The sequence below is a fragment of the Hemibagrus wyckioides genome, linkage group LG15 (assembly GCF_019097595.1).
Source record: "Hemibagrus wyckioides isolate EC202008001 linkage group LG15, SWU_Hwy_1.0, whole genome shotgun sequence".
In the NCBI taxonomy this organism is placed as follows: domain Eukaryota; kingdom Metazoa; phylum Chordata; class Actinopteri; order Siluriformes; family Bagridae; genus Hemibagrus; species Hemibagrus wyckioides.
The window spans coordinates 10,723,004-10,749,221 of record NC_080724.1 but is presented as its reverse complement, the minus strand read 5'-3'; the positions used below and the strand labels follow the sequence as shown (position 1 = coordinate 10,749,221).

Genomic DNA, 26,218 nt, shown 5'->3' with positions numbered 1-26,218 from the left:
GGTGTCTATCAGGTGTGTGTATCTGGTGTGTGTATCTGGTGTGTGTATCTGGTGTGTGTATCAGGTGTGTGTATCTGGTGTGTATCAGGTGTGTGTATCAGGTGTGTGTATCTGGTGTGTGTATCAGGTGTGTGTATCAGGTGTGTGTATCAGGTGTGTGTATCTGGTGTCTATCAGGTGTGTGTATCAGGTGTGTGTATCTGGTGTGTATCAGGTGTGTGTATCTGGTGTGTGTATCAGGTGTGTGTATCTGGTGTGTGTATCTGGTGTGTGTATCAGGTGTGTGTATCTGGTGTGTGTATCAGGTGTGTGTATCAGGTGTGTGTATCTGGTGTGTGTATCAGGTGTGTGTATCAGGTGTGTGTATCTGGTGTGTGTATCAGGTGTGTGTATCTGGTGTGTGTATCAGGTGTGTGTATCTGGTGTGTGTATCTGGTGTGTGTATCAGGTGTGTGTATCAGGTGTGTGTATCTGGTGTCTATCAGGTGTGTGTATCTGGTGTGTGTATCAGGTGTGTGTATCTGGTGTGTGTATCAGGTGTGTGTATCAGGTGTGTGTATCAGGTGTGTGTATCTGGTGTGTATCAGGTGTATGTATCTGGTGTGTGTATCAGGTGTGTGTATCTGGTGTGTGTATCAGGTGTGTGTATCTGGTGTGTGTATCAGGTGTGTGTATCAGGTGTGTGTATCAGGTGTGTGTATCTGGTGTGTGTATCAGGTGTGTGTATCTGGTGTGTGTATCTGGTGTGTGTATCAGGTGTGTGTATCTGGTGTCTATCAGGTGTGTGTATCAGGTGTGTGTATCTGGTGTCTATCAGGTGTGTGTATCTGGTGTCTATCAGGTGTGTGTATCAGGTGTGTGTATCTGGTGTGTGTATCTGGTGTGTGTATCAGGTGTGTGTATCAGGTGTGTGTATCAGGTGTGTATCAGGTGTGTGTATCTGGTGTGTGTATCAGGTGTGTGTATCAGGTGTGTGTATCTGGTGTGTGTATCAGGTGTGTGTATCAGGTGTGTGTATCTGGTGTGTATCAGGTGTGTGTATCTGGTGTGTGTATCAGGTGTGTGTATCTGGTGTGTGTATCTGGTGTGTGTATCAGGTGTGTATCAGGTGTGTGTATCAGGTGCGTATCAGGTGCGTATCAGGTGCGTATCAGGTGTGTATCAGGTGTGTGTATCATGTGCGTATCAGGTGTGTGTATCAGGTGTGTGTATCAGGTGTGTATCAGGTGCGTATCAGGTGTGTGTATCATGTGCGTATCAGGTGTGTGTATCAGGTGTGTGTATCAGGTGTGTATCAGGTGTGTGTATCAGGTGTGTGTATCATGTGTGTATCAGGTGTGTGTATCAGGTGTGTGTATCATGTGCGTATCAGGTGTGTGTATCAGGTGTGTGTATCAGGTGTGTATCAGGTGTGTATCAGGTGTGTATCAGGTGTGTGTATCAGGTGCGTATCAGGTGCGTATCAGGTGCGTATCAGGTGTGTATCAGGTGTGTGTATCATGTGCGTATCAGGTGCGTATCAGGTGCGTATCAGGTGTGTATCAGGTGCGTATCAGGTGCGTATCAGGTGTGTATCAGGTGTGTGTATCAGGTGCGTATCAGGTGCGTATCAGGTGCGTATCAGGTGTGTATCAGGTGTGTGTATCAGGTGCGTATCAGGTGTGTATCAGGTGTGTATCAGGTGCGTATCAGGTGCGTATCAGGTGTGTATCAGGTGTGTGTATCAGGTGCGTATCAGGTGCGTATCAGGTGCGTATCAGGTGTGTATCAGGTGCGTATCAGGTGCGTATCAGGTGTGTATCAGGTGTGTGTATCATGTGCGTATCAGGTGCGTATCAGGTGCGTATCAGGTGCGTATCAGGTGCGTATCAGGTGTGTATCAGGTGCGTATCAGGTGTGTATCAGGTGTGTGTATCATGTGCGTATCAGGTGCGTATCAGGTGCGTATCAGGTGCGTATCAGGTGCGTATCAGGTGTGTATCAGGTGCGTATCAGGTGTGTATCAGGTGTGTGTATCATGTGCGTATCAGGTGCGTATCAGGTGCGTATCAGGTGCGTATCAGGTGTGTATCAGGTGCGTATCAGGTGTGTATCAGGTGTGTGTATCATGTGCGTATCAGGTGCGTATCAGGTGCGTATCAGGTGCGTATCAGGTGCGTATCATGTGCGTATCAGGTGCGTATCAGGTGCGTATCAGGTGCGTATCATGTGCGTATCAGGTGTGTGTATCAGGTGCGTATCAGGTGCGTATCAGGTGCGTATCATGTGCGTATCAGGTGCGTATCAGGTGCATATCAGGTGCGTATCATGTGCGTATCAGGTGTGTGTATCAGGTGCGTATCAGGTGCGTATCAGGTGCGTATCAGGTGCGTATCATGTGCGTATCAGGTGTGTGTATCAGGTGCGTATCAGGTGCGTATCAGGTGCGTATCATGTGCGTATCAGGTGCGTATCAGGTGCGTATCAGGTGCGTATCAGGTGTGTGTATCAGGTGTGTGTATCAGGTGTGTGTATCAGGTGTGTGTATCAGGTGCATATCAGGTGCGTATCATGTGCGTATCAGGTGTGTGTATCAGGTGCGTATCAGGTGCGTATCAGGTGTGTGTATCAGGTGCGTATCAGGTGCGTATCATGTGCGTATCAGGTGCGTATCATGTGCGTATCAGGTGTGTGTATCAGGTGCGTATCAGGTGCGTATCAGGTGTGTGTATCAGGTGCTTATCAGGTGCGTATCAGGTGTGTGTATCAGGTGCATATCAGGTGCGTATCATGTGCGTATCAGGTGTGTGTATCAGGTGTGTGTATCAGGTGTGTGTATCAGGTGCGTATCAGGTGCGTATCAGGTGCGTATCAGGTGTGTGTATCAGGTGCATATCAGGTGTGTGTATCAGGTGTGTGTATCAGGTGTGTGTATCTGGTGTGTGTATCAGGTGTGTGTATCTGGTGTCTATCAGGTGTGTGTATCAGGTGTGTGTATCTGGTGTGTATCTGGTGTGTGTATCAGGTGTGTGTATCTGGTGTCTATCAGGTGTGTGTATCAGGTGTGTGTATCTGGTGTGTATCTGGTATGTGTATCAGGTGTGTGTATCTGGTGTCTATCAGGTGTGTGTATCAGGTGTGTGTATCTGGTGTGTATCTGGTGTGTGTATCAGGTGTGTGTATCTGGTGTGTATCTGGTGTGTGTATCAGGTGTGTGTATCTGGTGTGTATCTGGTGTGTGTATCTGGTGTGTGTATCAGGTGTGTGTATCAGGTGCGTATCAGGTGTGTGTATCAGGTGTGTGTATTAGGTGTGTGTATCTGGTGTGTGTATCAGGTGTGTGTATCAGGTGCGTATCAGGTGCGTATCAGGTGTGTGTATTAGGTGTGTGTATCAGGTGTGTGTATCTGGTGTGTGTATCAGGTGTGTGTATCTGGTGTGTGTATCAGGTGTGTGTATCAGGTGCGTATCAGGTGTGTGTATCAGGTGCGTTTCAGGTGTGTGTATCAGGTGTGTGTATCAGGTGTGTGTATCAGGTGTGTGTATCTGGTGTCTATCAGGTGTGTGTATCAGGTGTGTGTATCTGGTGTCTATCAGGTGTGTGTATCAGGTGTGTGTATCTGGTGTCTATCAGGTGTGTGTATCAGGTTTGTGTATCTGGTGTGTGTATCAGGTGTGTGTATCAGGTGTGTGTATCTGGTGTCTATCAGGTGTGTGTATCAGGTTTGTGTATCTGGTGTGTATCTGGTGTGTGTATCAGGTGTGTGTATCTGGTGTCTATCAGGTGTGTGTATCAGGTTTGTGTATCTGGTGTGTGTATCAGGTGTGTGTATCAGGTGTGTGTATCAGGTGTGTGTATCTGGTGTGTGTATCAGGTGTGTGTATCTGGTGTCTATCAGGTGTGTGTATCAGGTGTGTGTATCATGTGTGTGTATCTGGTCTGTATCTGGTGTGTGTATCAGGTGTGTGTATCAGGTGTCTATCAGGTGTGTGTATCAGGTGTGTGTATCTGGTGTGTGTATCAGGTGTGTGTATCAGGTGTCTATCAGGTGTGTGTATCAGGTGTGTGTATCATGTGTGTGTATCTGGTGTGTGTATCAGGTGTGTGTATCTGGTGTGTGTATCAGGTGTGTGTATCAGGTGTGTGTATCATGTGTGTGTATCTGGTCTGTATCTGGTGTGTGTATCAGGTGTGTGTATCTGGTGTGTGTATCAGGTGTGTGTATCAGGTGTGTGTATCATGTGTGTGTATCTGGTCTGTATCTGGTGTGTGTATCAGGTGTGTGTATCTGGTGTGTGTATCAGGTGTGTGTATCTGGTGTCTATCAGGTGTGTGTATCAGGTGTGTGTATCAGGTGTGTGTATCTGGTGTGTGTATCAGGTGTGTGTATCAGGTGTGTGTATCAGGTGTGTGTATCTGGTGTCTATCAGGTGTGTGTATCAGGTGTGTGTATCTGGTGTCTATCAGGTGTGTGTATCAGGTGTGTGTATCTGGTGTCTATCAGGTGTGTGTATCAGGTTTGTGTATCTGGTGTGTGTATCAGGTGTGTGTATCAGGTGTGTGTATCTGGTGTCTATCAGGTGTGTGTATCAGGTTTGTGTATCTGGTGTGTATCTGGTGTGTGTATCAGGTGTGTGTATCTGGTGTCTATCAGGTGTGTGTATCAGGTTTGTTTATCTGGTGTGTGTATCAGGTGTGTGTATCAGGTGTGTGTATCAGGTGTGTGTATCTGGTGTGTGTATCAGGTGTGTGTATCTGGTGTCTATCAGGTGTGTGTATCAGGTGTGTGTATCATGTGTGTGTATCTGGTCTGTATCTGGTGTGTGTATCAGGTGTGTGTATCAGGTGTCTATCAGGTGTGTGTATCAGGTGTGTGTATCAGGTGTGTGTATCTGGTGTGTGTATCAGGTGTGTGTATCTGGTGTGTGTATCTGGTGTGTGTATCTGGTGTGTATCAGGTGTGTGTATCTGGTGTGTGTATCAGGTGTGTGTATCTGGTGTGTGTATCAGGTGTGTGTATCAGGTGTGTGTATCTGGTGTCTATCAGGTGTGTGTATCAGGTGTGTGTATCTGGTGTGTATCAGGTGTGTGTATCTGGTGTGTGTATCTGGTGTGTGTATCAGGTGTGTGTATCTGGTGTGTATCAGGTGTGTGTATCAGGTGTGTGTATCAGGTGTGTGTATCTGGTGTGTATCTGGTGTGTGTATCAGGTGTGTGTATCTGGTGTGTATCTGGTGTGTGTATCAGGTGTGTGTATCTGGTGTGTATCTGGTGTGTGTATCTGGTGTGTGTATCTGGTGTGTGTATCAGGTGTGTGTATCAGGTGCGTATCAGGTGTGTGTATCAGGTGTGTGTATCAGGTGCGTATCAGGTGCGTATCAGGTGTGTGTATTAGGTGTGTGTATCAGGTGTGTGTATCTGGTGTGTGTATCAGGTGTGTGTATCTGGTGTGTGTATCAGGTGTGTGTATCAGGTGCGTATCAGGTGTGTGTATCAGGTGCGTTTCAGGTGTGTGTATCAGGTGTGTGTATCAGGTGTGTGTATCTGGTGTGTGTATCAGGTGTGTGTATCTGGTGTCTATCAGGTGTGTGTATCAGGTGTGTGTATCTGGTGTCTATCAGGTGTGTGTATCAGGTGTGTGTATCTGGTGTCTATCAGGTGTGTGTATCAGGTTTGTGTATCTGGTGTGTGTATCAGGTGTGTGTATCAGGTGTGTGTATCTGGTGTCTATCAGGTGTGTGTATCAGGTTTGTGTATCTGGTGTGTATCTGGTGTGTGTATCAGGTGTGTGTATCTGGTGTCTATCAGGTGTGTGTATCAGGTTTGTGTATCTGGTGTGTGTATCAGGTGTGTGTATCTGGTGTGTGTATCAGGTGTGTGTATCTGGTGTCTATCAGGTGTGTGTATCAGGTGTGTGTATCATGTGTGTGTATCTGGTGTGTATCTGGTGTGTGTATCAGGTGTGTGTATCTGGTGTCTATCAGGTGTGTGTATCAGGTTTGTGTATCAGGTGTGTGTATCAGGTGTGTGTATCTGGTGTGTGTATCAGGTGTGTGTATCTGGTGTCTATCAGGTGTGTGTATCAGGTGTGTGTATCATGTGTGTGTATCTGGTCTGTATCTGGTGTGTATCAGGTGTGTGTATCAGGTGTCTATCAGGTGTGTGTATCATGTGTGTGTATCTGGTGTGTGTATCAGGTGTGTGTATCAGGTGTCTATCAGGTGTGTGTATCAGGTGTGTGTATCATGTGTGTGTATCTGGTGTGTGTATCAGGTGTGTGTATCTGGTGTGTGTATCAGGTGTGTGTATCAGGTGTGTGTATCATGTGTGTGTATCTGGTCTGTATCAGGTGTGTGTATCAGGTGTGTGTATCAGGTGTGTGTATCATGTGTGTGTATCTGGTCTGTATCTGGTGTGTGTATCAGGTGTGTGTATCTGGTGTGTGTATCAGGTGTGTGTATCTGGTGTCTATCAGGTGTGTGTATCAGGTTTGTGTATCTGGTGTGTGTATCAGGTGTGTGTATCAGGTGTGTGTATCAGGTTTGTGTATCTGGTGTGTGTATCAGGTTTGTGTATCTGGTGTGTGTATCAGGTGTGTGTATCTGGTGTGTGTATCAGGTTTGTGTATCTGGTGTGTGTATCAGGTGTGTGTATCAGGTTTGTGTATCTGGTGTGTGTATCAGGTTTGTGTATCTGGTGTGTGTATCAGGTGTGTGTATCAGGTTTGTGTATCAGGTGTGTGTATCAGGTTTGTGTATCTGGTGTGTGTATCAGGTTTGTGTATCTGGTGTGTGTATCAGGTGTGTGTATCAGGTTTGTGTATCTGGTGTGTGTATCAGGTTTGTGTATCTGGTGTGTGTATCAGCTGTGTGTATCAGGTTTGTGTATCAGGTTTGTGTATCTGGTGTGTGTATCAGGTTTGTGTATCTGGTGTGTGTATCAGGTTTGTGTATCTGGTGTGTGTATCAGGTTTGTGTATCTGGTGTGTGTATCAGGTGTGTGTATCAGGTTTGTGTATCAGGTGTGTGTATCAGGTTTGTGTATCTGGTGTGTGTATCAGGTGTGTGTATCAGGTTTGTGTATCTGGTGTGTGTATCAGGTGTGTGTATCAGGTTTGTGTATCTGGTGTGTGTATCAGGTTTGTGTATCTGGTGTGTGTATCAGGTTTGTGTATCTGGTGTGTGTATCAGGTTTGTGTATCTGGTGTGTGTATCAGGTTTGTGTATCTGGTGTGTGTATCAGGTTTGTGTATCTGGTGTGTGTATCAGGTGCGTATAATAGGCATAAGGAAGGAAGAAATAAGGAAAGTAATATTGAAGAAAAGGAGAAAGTTAGTAAGGAAGGATGTGCTGTGTGAAGGATGGAAGGAAGGAAGGAAGGAAGGAAGGGAGGGAAGGAAGTATATTGATGGAGTATAAGTAAATAATTTGAATAAATAATTAGATAGATAAGTAAACATTTAATGGATGAATGGATGGATTTAGATATTCATCTAAGTGTGAAATGTATTTAAAGTGTTCAGCAAGAAGTAGGATTCTAATAATTCTTGATTAGAAAACAGTAGACCACCTGACGTGCGCGTGCCTCCACCAGAGAAATGACCGGGTCAACGCGTTTCTTTAGGATACCGTTTGCGCGTCACCGAGTGTGAGTGCGCGCGCTCCTCCTGTCTATAAAGCAAACCGCGCGCGCTCCGGTGGCGTTCAGAGCGCGCGACGGGCTTGTCCGGAGAGCTGGCGTTCCTCCGCGCGCTGGAGCCGACATGCTCTCTCTGTGCACCGGAACCGTGTGGCTCACATCGCTTACAGCAGCCGTGAGTACTGACTTCTGCTCTCTCCGTTATCTAGCACAGGAACATGCAGTGCAGGAAAGGACGCGGGGAGGTCAAGACGTTTATGCGAATTCAAGTTTCAGGGAATTTAGTCGATTATACTACAGTGAAGTTGGGCTGAGAAGAGATGTGTGAATGTAAACACACTGATGAAGATTATTTACAAGGTTTATGGAAGAAGAACCTACATTTACCTACAGTGTAAAAAATAAACCCTGCAGGAGTTTTAGGGGGTCAAGAGTTTCACCAGTTGTCTTTTCTTGTTAAAGAGACCACAATATTTATTATTATTATTATCATTATTATTATTATTGTTGTTGTTGTTGATAATAATAATAATCTAATATATGAGCCTAATATGAGTGTAATATATGTAACTATATGTATAAAACTTTGTATATATATATATATATATACACATATACACATATACATATATACATATACATATATACATATGGATGCTACTGTAAAAGCTACATTTACAGTTTTTAGATGAATGAATTGAGGTACACAAAGTTTCATGAGAAATGATTATATAGGATGTGTAGTACAAGTGTAATGCAATGGTAATGGCTGTATATGTACCTGTATTTGGGTGAACTGGGCATGGCCGACATATTTTTTTTGTGCTTAACCCTATCACTGGTACAGGAAACACCAGAAAAACCCAGATGAATGTAGGAATATCATTGTGTACAGTGATTTCTGTCTCTGGAAGTTTCTACATTTTCTACATTTTACATTTAGAAATGTACACCGGGCTTTTTTCTTTATTATTCCAATCCATACAGTTATTCATTTTGTTTTGTGAACAAATTAAGGTGTTAGAGTGTGCAGAGGAAGAGCCAGAAGAATCAGGTTAGGCACTCAACAGGCTTGGTTTTATTATATAACGGACATAAATAAGAACGAACGTAGAAAATGCCAAAAACTCAGGAAACTGCCACTGCAGGAGAAACTGAGGAGGGCCTGCAAAAGAGAACTCAAGAACGCACGTAAACTCTAAACAATCTACAATACTCGCCGCTGTCTCTGACCAGTATGGCCTTTAAATAGTCTTTTGGCTAATTCCCAGCAGGTGCACCGGCGCCACTCAGGTGACTGGGGTGTGATGACGTCACTGAGTCCTGCAGATCCGTGACAAGGTGGTCCTGTGTCCCAAAATCTTAAAACACACTAACTCTGACCAGGCAGTTACTAAAGATGAAGAAAGAGATGCCTTTGCTTAAGCTTCAAATCTAACAACTCACTCACTGTGCCTCCTGTTTTTTGTTTTTTTTTGCTTGTATTGAAGAAGGACCTCAGTGCACATGTTTTTTCTCAACTAATTACCTGATCGATGGACCTCCAGGATAAGATAGAACACTATATATAGCATAGTGACGATGTATAACACAATATGTACCACAATATAACACAACACAGACACACACTGACACTAGACCTTTTCACAAATTTCCTTAACTGTAAATATGTTATCTCTGCAACACTATTAGACGATACACTTCCTGCCTATCATTTACATAATGAATGTGCCCAAGTGGGTCAGACTTATTTCTTTCTTAACCAGGACAGAGATCTTTGATTCAGTGTGCTAATTTATCATCATGTATGCACTAGTGTGTGGTGGGATAAGACGTCCCAAACTAATTGTATTAATTCAGGCACCGGCATGTCAGCGCTGCACAACTGAGCCACAACACGGCCATCCTGTTTCCTTCTCTGCACAGATATCACGTCTCATGATAGTTGTAAAGGTGTCTGTGTTGCATTAACGCTGCTGTATGCAATTTTTTAAACAGATCAAACAGAAAAATACATATCTACGTCCCGATAGATATCATTAAAATATAGGATCTTGTGAGAAAAGATCTTTCCTGTGCTCTTTCCTCCAATCTGTCGATTTCGCTGCACAGAGGTTGTGCACAGGAAGTCCATATAAGGTATAAAAGGTAGGATTTTTTTTTCACTGAAGCCCCAGTGAAGATATCAGTGGAGGTTTTAATGTATTCGTGACAGAAACTGATGAAATCTAACCCTAAGTGCAATATTCAGTATAATATACAGATAAAGGATTAATCCAGAAAATGTGCCAAATTACAAAGTATTTAAATTGTTCTATAGAGCAAACAAGTGAATAGAAGAGTGTAAGTTAGAGATAAAGAGTAAACTTTATCATTTTTATTCTGTTTTTATACTTCTGTAAAGCTGCTTTGAGACAATTCCATTGTTAAAAGCGATATACAAATAAGTAGAATTGAAATTCTGTCTGGCTTTTCAGTCCCAGAGCTTCACAAAGACCTGACATTCAATCGTGCTTGCTATATGGCGTGAATATTCATCACTACCTTTTGGTATAACTGGCTAACATTATACTAAATTGTAGCTAGCATAGCAAAAAATATGCATAGCAGTGTACTCTAGTCTAATCTTACTGAATATGTAAGTAGTTATGTTCCATCATGTTGTATAGTTCATACATAATGTGAATTATATCGATTGCTAGCTTAAATATTATACCAAACACAGCATAGTTAGCTAGCTAACATTTACACAGCATTTCTAAGTTGACTTACTGTTCCATTTCATTCCATTGTCTGTACCGCTTATCCGATCTATCATCGGGTCACGGGGAGCCTGTGCCTATCTCAGGCGTCATCGGGCATCAAGGCAGGATACATCCTGGACAGAGTGCCAACCCATCGCAGGGCACACACACACATTCACACACTACTGGCAATTTAGAGACTCCAATCAGCCTAGAAGCATGTCTTTGGAACTGTGGGAGGAACTGCAAACTCCACACACAGTGAGCAGGACTGAGACTCGAACCCAGCTGGACGCTGGAGGTGTGAGGTGAACGTGCTAACTACTAAGCCACCCTGACTTGATATTTAGGAAAGCAGTTATGTTAGCTAGCTGACCAACATATATAATTATGATTAGTTATTATTTTAGCCTGGAGAGACCTGAGATTCTTCAGATTGAATTATTTTGTTTGCTAGCTTCTGGTGTAATTAGCTTGCCTCTGGTACACACGCAAGCTAACCTGATTATCTAAGTAACATTATTGACAGTTGCTGGTGCAGACATTTTGGCCTCATTTCTATACCTGCTAAATTCTACTAATGTAATCAGTGATGGCATTTCATCAGTGAAGCGGAAGTAAGTTGAATGAACTCACATGTCAGTTTTTATCCATTTCTAGTTGTATTCCATGTTGTGGAATATTATTTTATGTTATGTTTTCAGTTCAGGCTCTTTTCCTGAATATGATAGAAATCTTTTCTAATAATTTTCTAGCCCCATGAGCAGCTTTTTTCTTTTCTTTTTTTTTTAAATAAAGCATCAATCTGTAGACACTACGTGACAGTGTGACTGCAGCGTGTTTATCATCTGCGGCTCTCTGCTATCATTATCCCTTCTCTGCTCTTAGTAGCTTTTTTCTTCCCTCACTTAAATCACCAGGAATAGAGCTTTGAGAAGATGTATTAACTAGCATTATCTTCAGGAAAAAAGTCACCGCTCATGCTGAAAAACAGTACAGAAGGTAGAAATAAAGCCACACAGAAAATGACGGGGAGAAAAGCAAATCTCTCTGTCTTAGTCAATCTGGGGCTATTTACATAGCTTTGATGTTTGTCACGTTGGACTCGTGAGACATGAAGCCACATATTACCAGGGTAATTAAATGGGAAAATATGAAATATTAACTTAAATTCAACGGTTAGCGTTAGTCACGAGACGTAATTAAAATACTTAGATAATTAGTTTAATTTTGATCTACTTTCTGAGTGATTTATTACCACATGATTTAAAAAAATTATTTGTTATAACACAATTTTTATTTCCACATGATTTTTATGAATAATTAATAACGTTTCACTTCATCTTTCTTTTTTTTTTTTTATACCCAATGGTCAGTTGATTTTTTTTTTTTTTGCTTGTTTGTTTGTTTCTTTGGGTTTGTTTTTTTTTTCCACATGAATCATTTCTTTCATTTTGTTTTTTTTTCATTCATTTTTGCAGGTGATTCATTTATTTTCACATTTGATTCTTTAATGATGATTCATTTGTTTTCACATTTCAATTTTATCAAGTGATTTCTTTATTTCTACCTGTGATTTTCACATTATTATTTGTAATATTTTTTTAACAGATGATTCATTCATTTTTTTTTTTCAGCATGATTCTCATAGCCGTATGGTTCAAACCATTTCCAAGCCATTTGGTTCAATTCAGTAATACACCTCACTTTCCATCGAAATGCTAATAAAGATCCTTCAGTATGTGGTTGCCAGTTCTTCAGAATCGATGATTTTTCCTGTGGTGTGCTGTCAAGACGCTTCAGTTTTCCTGCTTGTTTCTGTGGCTTTTTTGCCTTCAGTCTTGTTTTTCAGTAAATGAAATGAAGCTCAATGGGGTTTAAGGCAAGTAATTGACTTTGCCTGTTGGGAATATTTCACCATGTCCTCGGATATAAATGCAGAAACACGTCTGAAACAGGAACGAACTGACATTTGATGGATCATGGCTTACTGGTCAGGTCAACCTGACATTTTCTGATATTACTTGTTTTCCTGGAATTTTGCAAAACAAAAACAAACTCGATCAATCGCGATCCAAAGAAATGAAGCGAGTCCCTTTTTATAGACGTGGCGCCGATTCATTCTCGGAGGAACAAAGAAGTCAATATCAGGGGTCAGGTGGGTGGATTGGACTGACAGATTCATTCACAGTGGGTTCAAGCTCCTGACCTATGGTGAAGCAGCATCTCAGAAAGGCATTTTTAGCCACTTATTTGGATTTGAATTCACGCTTCTTCTGCTAGCATGATAATACTTCCAAAACGAGGTGAAGCTCTTCATGGATGGATCTTTTTTTTTTCCTCCATCTCTCCGTCACTAGTTAATCTTCATAGACAAGACCTTGCCTCAGAGCATTCCTTATCTTTAGTGAAGTCCTTGACTCATCTGGGCATCAATCCGGCACAGTGTCCCAGATCTGTTACAGCTTTTTATTAAAATTTAATATGATGTTCACTATTGTAGCCTTCGAGGCTTGAAATATCAGTTTTCCTCATTAACTCTTTTTCCCAGAGGCCAAAAAATGGAATTTGAATGTTTAGCATTGAATGTCTTTGTCATGTCCCACTCCACAGTGGTGGTTAATATGACGCTCATATGAAAGTATTTTAGGATTTTAGGATTTTAAAAATGTGTAGCTTTTCGTAAGTATTTCTGTTTTTCCCTAGCCTTCTCGGGACAATATATTCATAGAAAAGTTCCAAAACAAAAACGATTACTTTTTTTCCACACAAATGTTTGTACCTTTAAAGTAAATGATGATACCAAACCCATTTCTGCTCTCTGAGATGCTCCAAAGGATTGTTCATCTAAAAAGCAGCTTATAATTTCTCTTCAACCATTAAAATTCTGTGCAAGGTTATCCAACAGAGGGAAAAATACACATCTAAAACACACTAAAAGCCAACAGTCATTTTATATCAGACTCACAGCCAGAAAATCATTCGTTTGTTTACACTGATTAAAAATGTGCCATAAGTTGTCCAGAAAAAAGAGAGGGTTTGAGCCTCACAGCACCAGGGTTCGATCCAAAACAAATCCTAAACATACAGTATACTAATACATAATCCGATTAAAGAGATCAATTTTACTGAGATGTAAATAGTGTAGGAGCTTCAGATTTCTCTTGGCCTTGATCTTCCATGCCTCTGGATTAAATTCACTGGTGAGAAAGTTCTCTCAGACCCCCGTGGCTCTACTTCTGTGACCTGGCCTGGTTTCCGGATTCTGTATTCTGATTCCTGATTTCAGATTTCTTTGCCCTCTCTCCATGTTGTCTCCCACGCTTCTCTGTGCTTTACGGTTACACAAGTTGGCCTCTCCGTGAATTGCTGGAGTACTCGGACAGCCTCATTTGCTTCCAATTCATCAAAGAGCACTTGTTCCCTCTCTCGTGCTGCCACAACGAAGTTCACAATGATTGCCTCAACCCGAGTTTCTCTCCTCACTGACTCAAACATCTTGACTTGTTATTGCACTGTGCCAAGACAGTGACAAGGAGCAAACCTATCACAGGTCTGTCACAAAAACTGCTCACATCGCTTCGTTCTGCAGGATCGCCAGTCCTGACGATCGGAAAGCGCTCTCTGACGGTGTAAAACAATCTAAAACAGGAAATGACCGACTTAATCACTCGCAACCGAGAGCGCCCATGAGGACATCCATTTGGGTTTTTCTTATTGGTTTTCGACACACGAGTGCTCATTGCCTTGGCAACTGTAAAGACATCCTGAAAACGAGATTGCAAATGAGAAATAACGATGTAGTCAGTGAAATGATCCCAGTGACCCATTTCAGGATATAAGAGTCCATTTCAGGATATAAGGGCCACTTAATGGAGCTCCGTCTCATCAGGTAAAAATGGGAATAAACGTCTCGTCAGGTGCAGGTGCGGTTTCTCTCAGAACAGGATGGGCAGCTGCGACAGACAAGGGCATTTTATTGAATTATTTATTTATTTTCTTAAGAGTGTCTATGTGGCATTTTAATCTCTCTCTCTCTCTCTCTCTCTCTCTCTCTCGCACCCTGTCTCCTCACTTCTTTCAATTTTCCCTGCATTAATGCCTTCATTAGTGGTAGTGCCTCACATTTTTAGTGAACTTAGTCTTTTCATTCTTCATGCTTGAGCATTTGATGTATTTTGGCAGCCCTGTGCTGGACACAAGCCTTTCATCACCCGCTGATGAGAAAGAGGTGCAAAAACACCCTTGTGCATTTGAGGGAGTAATAAAAATTGGTTTGTGGAATACGCAGAGGCTCTCATTTTCTGCCGCACAAAATACAAGAGCACTATTTAGCACATGCAATCGGACAGAGAGGCTGCTAAGGAAACAGCTGTTATATATATATATATATATATATATATATATATGAGGGGGAAAGATAACTGGACTTTTAATCCTCTTTCCCAGTGCACTGGTGTTATCGACCTATGGGACACTTTCTATCAGTGTAAACAAATGATGAAATGAATCAGCACTGTTGGCTTTCTGTGTGTTTTTCCCTCTGTTGGATAACCTTACATAGAATTTTACTGGCTGAAGATCAAACTTGAGCACCTCAGAGAGCAGAAATGGGTTTGATATCATCAGTTACTTTTTAGATATACTTTGAAACATTTGTGTGAGATAAAAATGAACCATTCTTTGTTTCGTTGGAGCTTTTCTATGAATATACTGCACCTACTAGGCTATGGAAAAACAGAAATACTTATGAAACACTACAAATAAAAAATAAAATCATTTGAGGTTCATATTAATCACTACTGTGAAGTGAGACATGACAAAGACAGTGCTGAACATCTACACAATTAAACAGGCCCCTGGGGGAAAAAAGGGTTAATGTTAAACGTAGCTAGAAATTGAAAATTAAAAAGAGAAAAATATATAGTTGCTTAGTAAATAAAAAAGTAATTGCAAATTGCTGTGGAGGCATTGAGAGTAATAAACACACTACAATAAACTCAATAAATGACATTAAAAAGATTGAAAACAAAAGCTTGAAAAATACTGAAAAATAGTAAGAAAAAATAATAATAAAAAAAACGAAAAATAATAATAAAAATTAAATTTGCGATTGGTAAAAAATTCAACTAAATAACCTGAAAATATTTTTTTTTAAAAAAGAAAATGTGTTGCATTAATGCAGCTGCATGCAGTAGAGGGTTAAAGGTCTTGTTTAATCATCGAATCGTAGCCAATTAGCAAGAAATTAGCGTAAAATCATGTCAAAGTGTTAAATGCCATTAGCATAGAAATAACAGCGCGGCAGTGAATTAATCTCATTTCACTTGATTTATGAAGAAGTGCTTTACTCTGCGTCCGTGTTAATAAGACAAGCGAGCACTTGATGATGTTCATGAAGCCTTTTTTTCCCCCTCAATATATCACTGAAGATCAGTGGAAACAGATTTGCACCTCACTGTGACCTTCTAGCATTTTGTTCTTGATCGGAAATCGGGCTTGTGAGTGTGGTGATGAATTAAGCAAGGCGTGATGACCCGGATTTTCCAGCTAAGTGGCTCAGCGATGAGACGATGTTACAGCATGAGATGATAAATGACAGTGTGATACAGTGGAGATGTGAACACCTGCTATATAATGAGCTTAATGTCCAAATCGCTGCTTAGATCAGTGTGTGATGCTTTAAATGACTGTAAAGTTAAAGCACTTTCAGGCAATCCAGCTCTGAAAATCACTCACACACACACACACTTACTAGACACATTACAGCTGAAACTGTTGTTTTCTGTTTCTGTAGGCGGTTCAGAGTATGTATGCTGTGTGTGTGTGTGTGTGTGTGTGTGTATGCATTTACTCCTAGATGTACTTGTTTCCGGTCTCTTGTGGAGAAACCTGCAGCACTCTTCTTGCCACCGTCAGCTTTTTTAAAAACGTTTTGCTTCTATTCGAACAGAAAATGTTAATGTGATGTAAAATGTTTCAAAAGAAAAAGCCTCTCAGTAACTCCTGAGGCTTCATGTTCCTTCACCGCAGCGCCGTGACATATTTAAATCAGGATCATTTCTCAGAAAGGTCACATCTGATGTGGAATTAGGAAAAGTCCTGATTGTTTTAACAGTTTTAACAGAGAGAGAGAGAGAGAGAGAGAGAGAAATGGGGGAAGCAAAGAAAGAGAGAAAGAAAGGTAAACTGAAAGGCAGACAAGATGATAGAGAGCAAGAAAGAATGAAAGAAAGAGAGAGAGAGAGCGCTCTTGGTGTTAGTAGCACTGCAGATTCATCTCCCTGGTTTCCTGCTGTTCCTGATCTGCATGTCTGAAGCGTGGAGCTGAGCTCGTGGGTAATTTCCCACAGCCATGTGCTGCTGCATTAACCTTGTGCTTTTCTTTTCTCTGGAGTGTTCACTGAAGTGCTGGAGGTGCGTTACTGAAGATGAGACTGACCTCACTTTTCACTTCCACAAAATAAACTTTAAATCTTTTTTTTTTTCTGCTACACGAGCAGGGCTGCATCTGCATTGGTCACTCAGCTGTACTGCGGATAAACACACGACCTTACACCACTGTTTTTTTGTTTTTTCTATTCTATCACCTCATTCCGGATCCTGTTCTACTCGCGACTGTGCAAAGTGTGAGTGAGAACCATAATTACACACAAACACAGTCCTGAAATTATCAAACGAAAGTTCTCTCAGCTGTAAACTATACAGGCTTTTACTCATCAGGACACTTCAGTTATTCAGTCTCTCCACGATTTCAGGGTTTTGTGATTGCTGCAGACAAAAATGCTCAGGTTTTCAGCAGCTTATGAGTATGTAATAACTTTCTGTGAGAGCTGTACTCATCTGTTCCACACGTGAAGGGAAGAGTGGCTGAATGCCAGACGTGAAAACGTCACACGACACGTCATCTCGGGTTGAACCTGCGTAAAATCTGCAAACGTTTCAGAATATCTCTGAGTTTATTTGGAAACACCTGAATGAACCGATTATTCACTTAAATGTACACTATGCTACAGTCTTGTGTGCAAAAGTTTGCGCACCCTTAACCCATCATGAAGAGGACACGAGATTTACGTTGTTTAGGTTTTTAATCGATTATTATGACATTATAACAAGTCAAATAGTGTAATTATAGTAACATATTAACAGTTAAAAGAAAAAAAAATCAGTTATCGGTTCATGTCTTGAGCAGCCCCGGAATCTGAAAGCCTTGTCCGGCTCCTCACAAAAGCAAAGGGCCCAGGGAACAAAAGTAGGAATTTTGCTGTGATTCAGACAAGCAGATGTGACTGCAGACTTAAAAGCATCAGCGTTTCTGGTCTTTATCTCTTTCTCATTCCATCAGAGCTAAAGTGCTTGGAAGTATTTATTTATTTATTTAGGAAAATCTGAGCTTGTTCACGTTAATGACGAGTTCACCTACAGCCACGAATGGACCACATACAGTATAATGTGAACCTCCTTCACCGGTGTCTTCAATCAACAAAATCCAAACATCCATCTGTTGTCGGTTGCAATGATTTTACACAGGGTCAAGAGGAACCTGGAGTCTATTCCAGGGGTTTTGGGGGACATGGTGTAGGGCATCACAGGGCATAATCACACACATACACTATATTGCCAAAAGTATTCGCTCACCCATCCAAATAATCAGAATCAGGTGTTCCAATCACTTCCATGGCCACAGGTGTATAAAATCAAGCACCTAGGCATGCAGACTGTTTTTCCAAACATTTGTGAAAGAATGGGTCGCTCTCAGGAGCTCAGTGAATTCCAGCGTGGAACTGTGATAGGATGCCACCTGTGCAACAAATCCAGTCGTGAAATTTCCTCGCTCCTAAATATTCCACAGTCAACTGTCAGCTGTATTATAAGAACATGGAAGTGTTTGGGAACGACAGCAACTCAGCCACGAAGTGGTAGGCCACGTAAACTGACGGAGCGGGGTCAGCGGATGCTGAGGCGCATAGTGCGAAGAGGTCGCCAACTTTCTGCAGAGTCAATCGCTACAGACCTCCAAACTTCATGTGGCCTTCAGATTAGCTCAAGAACAGTGCGCAGAGAGCTTCATGGAATGGGTTTCCATGGCCGAGCAGCTGCATCCAAGCCATACATCACCAAGTGCAATGCAAAGCGTCGGATGCAGTGGTGTAAAGCACGCCGCCACTGGACTCTGGAGCAGTGGAGACGCGTTCTCTGGAGTAACAAATCGCACTTCTCCATCTGGCAATCTGATGGACGAGTCTGGGTTTGGTGGTTGCCAGGAGAACGGTACTTGTCTGACTGCATTGTGCCAAGTGTAAAGTTTGGTGGAGGGGGGATTATGGTGTGGGGTTGTTTTTCAGGAGCTGGGCTTGGCCCCTTAGTTCCAGTGAAAGGAACTCTGAATGCTTCAGCATACCAAGACATTTTGGACAATTCCATGCTCCCAACTTTGTGGGAACAGTTTGGAGCTGGCCCCTTCCTCTTCCAACATGACTGTGGACCAGTGACCAAAGCAAGGTCCATAAAGACATGGATGACAGAGTCTGGTGTGGATGAACTTGACTGGCCTGCACAGAGTCCTGACCTCAACCCGATAGAACACCTTTGGGATGAACTAGAGCGGAGACTGAGAGCCAGGCCTTCTCGTCCAACATCAGTGTGTGACCTCACAAATGCGCTTCTGGAAGAATGGTCAAAAATTCCCATAAACACACTCCTAAACCTGGTGGACAGCCTTCCCAGAAGAGTTGAAGCTGTTAAGAGTTGAAGCTGCAAAGGGTGGACCGACGTCATATTGAACCCTATGGATTAGGAATGGGATGTCACTTAAGTTCATATGCGAGTCAAGGCAGGTGAACGAATACTTTTGGCAATATAGTGTAGGTATATACTACACACAATGTAGAGACACCAATCTGTCAGGGGATCTATGAGGGTTAAGAAGTCTTTAATGAGCATGAAACTCTTAAATCCAAGGTACTGAGGAAAATAACAGAAAGCCACTTGATGTGTCCACAAACAGAGATGGCAATAATTCCAAAAATATAAAACACAGGGAAAAAAATCCACAAAAATAATTCCACAAAAATATAATCGGACAAAAGTAAGAAATCCACAAAAATGGCTCCACAAAAACTGTCAACAAAAATAAAAAAATCCACAAAAGAAAAGGGAGGTTTTTTAGTGTCCAGATGAAGCACAGATTCCAAAGAGTGGAAAGAGAAACTAAACTAAAAAGTGAAGCCAGGTGAAAGCCGATAATCCACATAGAGGAAATTCAATAGGTGAGATGAGAGCATGAGTCGAGAAAAAGCAGGGTCGAAAACCGGAATACTCCAAATAGAAACTGTGAGAAACCTGGATAATCCAGCAAGGAGTGAAAATAAGTGAAGCTATATGCTTCCGTGAGGATATTGAGGCGGGATCAAAACTCCGGGCTGGAATACAGAACTGCAGATGCGTTGTAGGCACGGAACGTGACACCAATCAGTGTACACATGCGGAGAAAACCGGAGAACCCAGAGGACACTCCTGAAGTACAGGAAGAGCATGCAAACACCACACACACACACACACGGAGGAGGTGGGACTCGAACCCGAACCCTGGAGGTGTTTGAAGAAACATGCGCCTGAATGAGATTCTTATGAACAGACGTACTAAAGCTTTTTTCCTATTTATGTAAGTTTATTCTATGGAAATCTTTGCGATGATGTCTTTGTGAATTTTAGAAATGCCGTGTTTGTCGAGCAGCATTTAAATCAAACAGACGAGACTCGCTCTGTTTCTATAATCAGCTCCAGAGTTCGTACTTGAGCTTTAATTAAACGACATAACATCCTGATGTACGTGTGTGTGGTTATTAGTTTTGTGGTGAGTGAATCTACTCCAGGAAATGATCTGGCTGAGAGAGAGTAAGACATGATTCCTATTTCCCGGTCACACTGTACTCCTCTCATGTAGGCTCGTAAAAGGAACACAGCACTTTAAGTAAAAGGAGCATTTTTTTTTAGAAAAGAAAGAAAGAAAGATAGAAAGAAAGAAAGAAATGGGGAAGGTAGAGAGAGGGGGTGAAAGAAAGAAAGAGATGGGGAAGGAAGAAAGAAAAAGAAAGAAAGAAAGAAAGAAAGAGAGAAAGAGGGGAAGGAAGAATGGACGGAAGGACGGACGAAAGAAAGAAAGAAAGAAAGAAAGAAAGAAAGAAAGAAAGAAAGAAAGAAAGAAAGAATGAAAGAAAGAGGGAAGGTAGAGAGAGGGGTGAAAGAAAAAGAAATGGGGAAGAAAGAAAGAAAGGGGAAAGGTAGATAGAGGGGGTGAAAGAAAGAAATGGGGAAGAAAGAAAGAAAGAAAGAAAGAAAGAAGGTAGAGAGAGGGGGTGAAAGAAAAAGAAATGGGGAAGAAAGAAAGAAAGAAAGACATGGGGACGGGAGTGAGGGGGTGAAAGAAAGAAAGAAAGAAAGAAAGAAAGAAAGAAAGAAAGAAAGAAAGAAAGAAAGAAAGAAAGAAATGGGGACGGGAGTGAGGGGGTGAAAGAAAGAAAGAAAGAAAGAAAGAAAGAAAGAAAGAAAGAAAGAAAGAAAGAAAGAAAGAAAGGTAGATAGAGGGGAAGGAAGGAAGGACGGACGGAAGAAAGAAAGAAGGTAGAGAGAGGGGGTGAAAGAAAAATAAATGGGGAAGGAAGAAAGAAAGAAAGAAAGAAAGAAAGAAAGAAAGAGGGGAATGAAGGAAGGATGGACGGATGGAAGAAAGAAAGAAGGTAGAGAGAGGGGGTGAAAGAAAAAGAAATGGGGAAGAAAGAAAGAAATGGGGATGGGAGTGAGGGGGTGAAAGAAAAAAAGAAAGAGGGGAAGGAAGGAAGGAAGGAAGGAAGGACGGACGGACGGACGGAAGAAAGAAAGAAAGAAAGAAAAGGTAGAGAGAGGGGGTGAAAGAAAGAAAGAAAGAAAGAAAAAGAAAGAAAGAAAGAAATGGGGATGGGAGTGAGGGGGTGAAAGAAAGAAAGAAATGGAAAAGGTAGATAGAGGGGGTGAAAGAAAGAAAGAAAAAAAAGAAGGAAGGAAGAAATGGGGATGGTGGGGGGTGAAAGAAAGAAAGAAAGAGGGACAGGGAGGAGGAGTGTATTAATGTGGTGGAGTATGGTGTATTGATGGATTTCTCTGCAGGTAAACTCGTTTAAACAATCCTCTGCTGTGAATTAAACCATGTTGTGTTTTTTTCAGTGGATTTCCAGCATGATTTTTAAACTCTTAAAATTACGAGCCGTTTCTTTTTATAACGTCTGCATGCTGTGATTTTATCAGGAGCACACTCACTCCAGTCTTGATTAAGCCTGCTAACTTCCTGGACGTTCTCCACTTCCTGATAAACCTCCTCATTTCTCATTATTTCTGGATCTGATTGACGGACTAACTGCAGAAAGAGGACTTGATTTTCCTCCTGTGAGTGTGAATTTCTCCATGTTCTCACACAGGGCTGCGACTCTCACCTGCGGCTTTTCATTCTTAAACATGGCGCGCGTGCTACGATTGTTTTTTCATGGTGCGTACTCGGATAAGCATCTTTGAGATAATTACTATAATAGGCGCCACAGGTGCTGCGTGACATTCTCCGTAAGTCCGAACTCCAATATTACTCAGCTCGCTGGCGTCACTTCAGCTGCAGCTCTGAAATAATGATGGATTAGAGGTCATATATAAATAGAACCATGTCTTGTTATTTTCCTTGAATTCTTTCAGGGATTTTTTTTAATTTGTAGAGCTTGCTTTAGATCATGGTGTTGTTTTGACTGCTGAATCCTGGCATGACTGTTGTTTTTCTTTAAGCTCGTCATCCAAATGATCTGCATATTTCTTTTCCGCCCGGATGATCTCCCTGACGCAAACCTCCTGACACAGTGTTGTGTAACCCTCGGTCGGATCCCTGCCCCGGAAATCGAACCCAGGCCGTGGTGCGAATGCGGGATCCGAATCGCTAGGAAACACGTACGCCTATATCGTATTATTAGTCTAGGCAGGTGATAAAGATTTGTCCGTATCTGAAGTAAGCTGAAATTAAAACATACAACTATTAGTGACATTGCTTGAGTTTTCTCTCATCTCATCTCATCACGCAGTCAAGAAACACACGGATGTTTTCCACAAAGAACAGCGTTCATCTCTGAGAAAACTCTCCAGGTTTGATGTCTTTCCTGCTAAGTGCGCGGCATACAAGAGAGAAAAGAGAGAGAGATTAAATGGCTCTTTTTTGAGAGTGGAGCTACAATATGACCTCTACATTAAATCCCTGAGCTGGAGCACTAAACACACTCTATCACTTAGTACAGAAAGATACTAATATACAGAGTAAACACTTCCCAACAAAACAATCAATAATACAGCAGCATGATGCAGAGTAATGCACAGATTATACCACTGTTCTCACACACTACAACACTACACACTACAAAGTACACACCATACCACAAACTACACAGTCAATATTACACACACCACACTACACACTATACACACCACACTACACACATCACACTACAAACTACACAATACACACTTCACACTAGAAGCTACACACTACAACACTACACACTACAAAGTACACACCATACCACAAACTACACAGTCAATATTACACACACCACACTACACACATCACACTACAAACTACACAATACACACTTCACACTAGAAGCTACACACTACAAACTACACTAATCACATGACAAACTACACAATACACACTTCACACTACAAAGTACACACCATACCACAAACTACACAGTCAATATTACACACACCACACTACACACACCACACTACACACATCACACTACAAACTACACAATAAATACTTCACACTAGAAGCTACACACTACAAACTACACTAATCACATGACAAACTACACAATACACACTTCACACTACAAGCTACACACTCCACACTACAAACTACACACCACAATACACTACACGTATCACACGACAAACTACGCAAATCACACTACACTCTACATACTACACACTACACGTTACACACTCCACGCTACCCAATACACTGATCAGGCGTAACATTATGACCACTGACAGGTGACGTGAATAACACTGATGATCTCCTCATCATGGAGGGATATATTAGGCAGCAAATGAACATTTTGTCCTCAAAGTTGATGTGTTAGAAGCAGGAAAAACGGGCAAGTGACAAGGGACAAATTGTGATGGCTAGACGACTGGATCAGAGCATCTCCAAAACTACAGCTCTTGTGGGGTGTTCCCGGTCTGCAGTGGTCAGTATCTATCAAAAGTGGTCCAAGGAAGGAACACCGGTGAACCGGTGACAGGATCATGGGTGGCCAAGGCTCACTGATGTCCACTCTACAAACTACAACACTACACTCCACACTACACATTAAACTACACACTCCACTCCACACTACACATTAAACTACACACTCCACTCCACACTACACATTAAACTACACACCCCACTCCACACTACACATTAAACTACACACTCCACTCCACACTACACATTAAACTACACACTCCACTCCACACTACACATTAAACTACACACTCCACTCCACACTACACATTAAACTACACACTCCACTCCACACTACACATTAAACTACACACCCCACTCCACACTACACATTAAACTACACACTCCACTCCACACTACACATTAAACTACACACTCCACTCCACACTACACATTAAACTACACACCCCACTCCACACTACACATTAAACTACACACTCCACTCCACACTACACATTAAACTACACACTCCACTCCACACTACACATTAAACTACACACTCCACTCCACACTACACATTAAACTACACACTCCACTCCACACTACACATTAAACTACACACTCCACTCCACACTACACATTAAACTACACACTCCACTCCACACTACACATTAAACTACACACTCCACTCCACACTACACATTAAACTACACACCCCACTCCACACTACACATTAAACTACACACTCCACTCCACACTACACATTAAACTACACACCCCACTCCACACTACACATTAAACTACACACCCCACTCCACACTACACATTAAACTACACACTCCACTCCACACTACACATTAAACTACACACTCCACTCCACACTACACATTAAACTACACACTCCACTCCACACTACACATTAAACTACACACTCCACTCCACACTACACATTAAACTACACACTCCACTCCACACTACACATTAAACTACACACTCCACTCCACACTACACATTAAACTACACACTCCACTCCACACTACACATTAAACTACACACTCCACTCCACACTACACATTAAACTACACACTCCACTCCACACTACACATTAAACTACACACTCCACTCCACACTACACATTAAACTACACACCCCACTCCACACTACACATTAAACTACACACTCCACTCCACACTACACATTAAACTACACACTCCACTCCACACTACACATTAAACTACACACCCCACTCCACACTACACATTAAACTACACACTCCACTCCACACTACACATTAAACTACACACTCCACTCCACACTACACATTAAACTACACACTCCACTCCACACTACACATTAAACTACACACTCCACTCCACACTACACATTAAACTACACACTCCACTCCACACTACACATTAAACTACACACTCCACTCCACACTACACATTAAACTACACACTCCACTCCACACTACACATTAAACTACACACTCCACTCCACACTACACATTAAACTACACACTCCACTCCACACTACACATTAAACTACACACTCCACTCCACACTACACATTAAACTACACACTCCACTCCACACTACACATTAAACTACACACTCCACTCCACACTACACATTAAACTACACACTCCACTCCACACTACACATTAAACTACACACTCCACTCCACACTACACATTAAACTACACACTCCGCAGTCCACAAACCAGATAATCAATCCTCACTCAGCACATCCTGTTGATCAGCAGTGTTTTTCTTCAGTGGCACTGGGCTGCATGTGCACTCCATTATCATTTTAAGGAAATAAACACTTCAAGCTAATCGTTATCCAGCTAATTGTTAGGCTTAGCCTGGAAGAAAAACATTTCTATACATAGCAGCATCATTACAGTAAATTATTTGGGACACAAGCAATACCCGCTGACTCATAAAATACACTCAAGTGCAAAAGCGTATAATATTCTATTATATTATGTTCAGTTTGGGGAAATGGAGAAATGGAGCACGACTGGTTAAAAGAAACTTTTACTGCTTCTGAATGCTATTTTTGGCAAGTGACCATGAGTAAATATGGAGAGTATCCCACCTTTCTGTGGCAGCTTTATTAATGGAGGCCGTTCTCCTATTTCTGCACAATGGATCGATCTATTAAATCTGTCTCTCTCTTGCCTTTTCATGCATTTGACCTCACAGTTTATTTTCCACAGTTGATGGGATCCCTGGCTTTTATTTCGATTTTATTTGAAAGAGCCAGAAATTATCGTTTTTATCAGAGAGGAAGAACGTGCACCACATTCTGATACGGTTTCCAGCTCGAATGCAGCATTCAAGGAAAATGTCTATGAATATTTATTCAGGTTCCCGATCCGTTTCTTGTGATCATTATGTCCGTTTCAGGTGTGCTGTCTACTCCGTCTTTATCTCTTCTACTTTCTCTCTGTAGGTTTGGGCGAGTTTGCACCCGGAGTGTGAGTATATATTCCAGCTGGAGCGAGATGAACAGCTCTGTCTGAAAGGAATCGCTGAACATGAAAACCTCAGCGCTTCAGGGCAGACAGGTCAGACTTTTTAAACGTGTTGAAATTTAGATTTACATTCA

At 41.9% G+C, this 26,218-nt stretch overlaps 1 protein-coding gene across 1 annotated transcript in view; it reads left to right on the top strand.

Moving 5' to 3' along the window:
* Positions 1–7,702: 7,702 nt before the first annotated feature.
* ghrhrl (growth hormone releasing hormone receptor, like) overlaps positions 7,703–26,218 on the top strand; it is a 43,827-nt gene continuing 25,311 nt past the window's right edge. The window contains exons 1-2 of the mRNA XM_058410464.1: positions 7,703–7,793; positions 26,063–26,177. Coding sequence (XP_058266447.1) covers positions 7,743–7,793; positions 26,063–26,177 — 166 coding nt within the window. The 5' untranslated portion in view covers positions 7,703–7,742. The remainder of the gene's footprint in view (positions 7,794–26,062; positions 26,178–26,218) is intronic.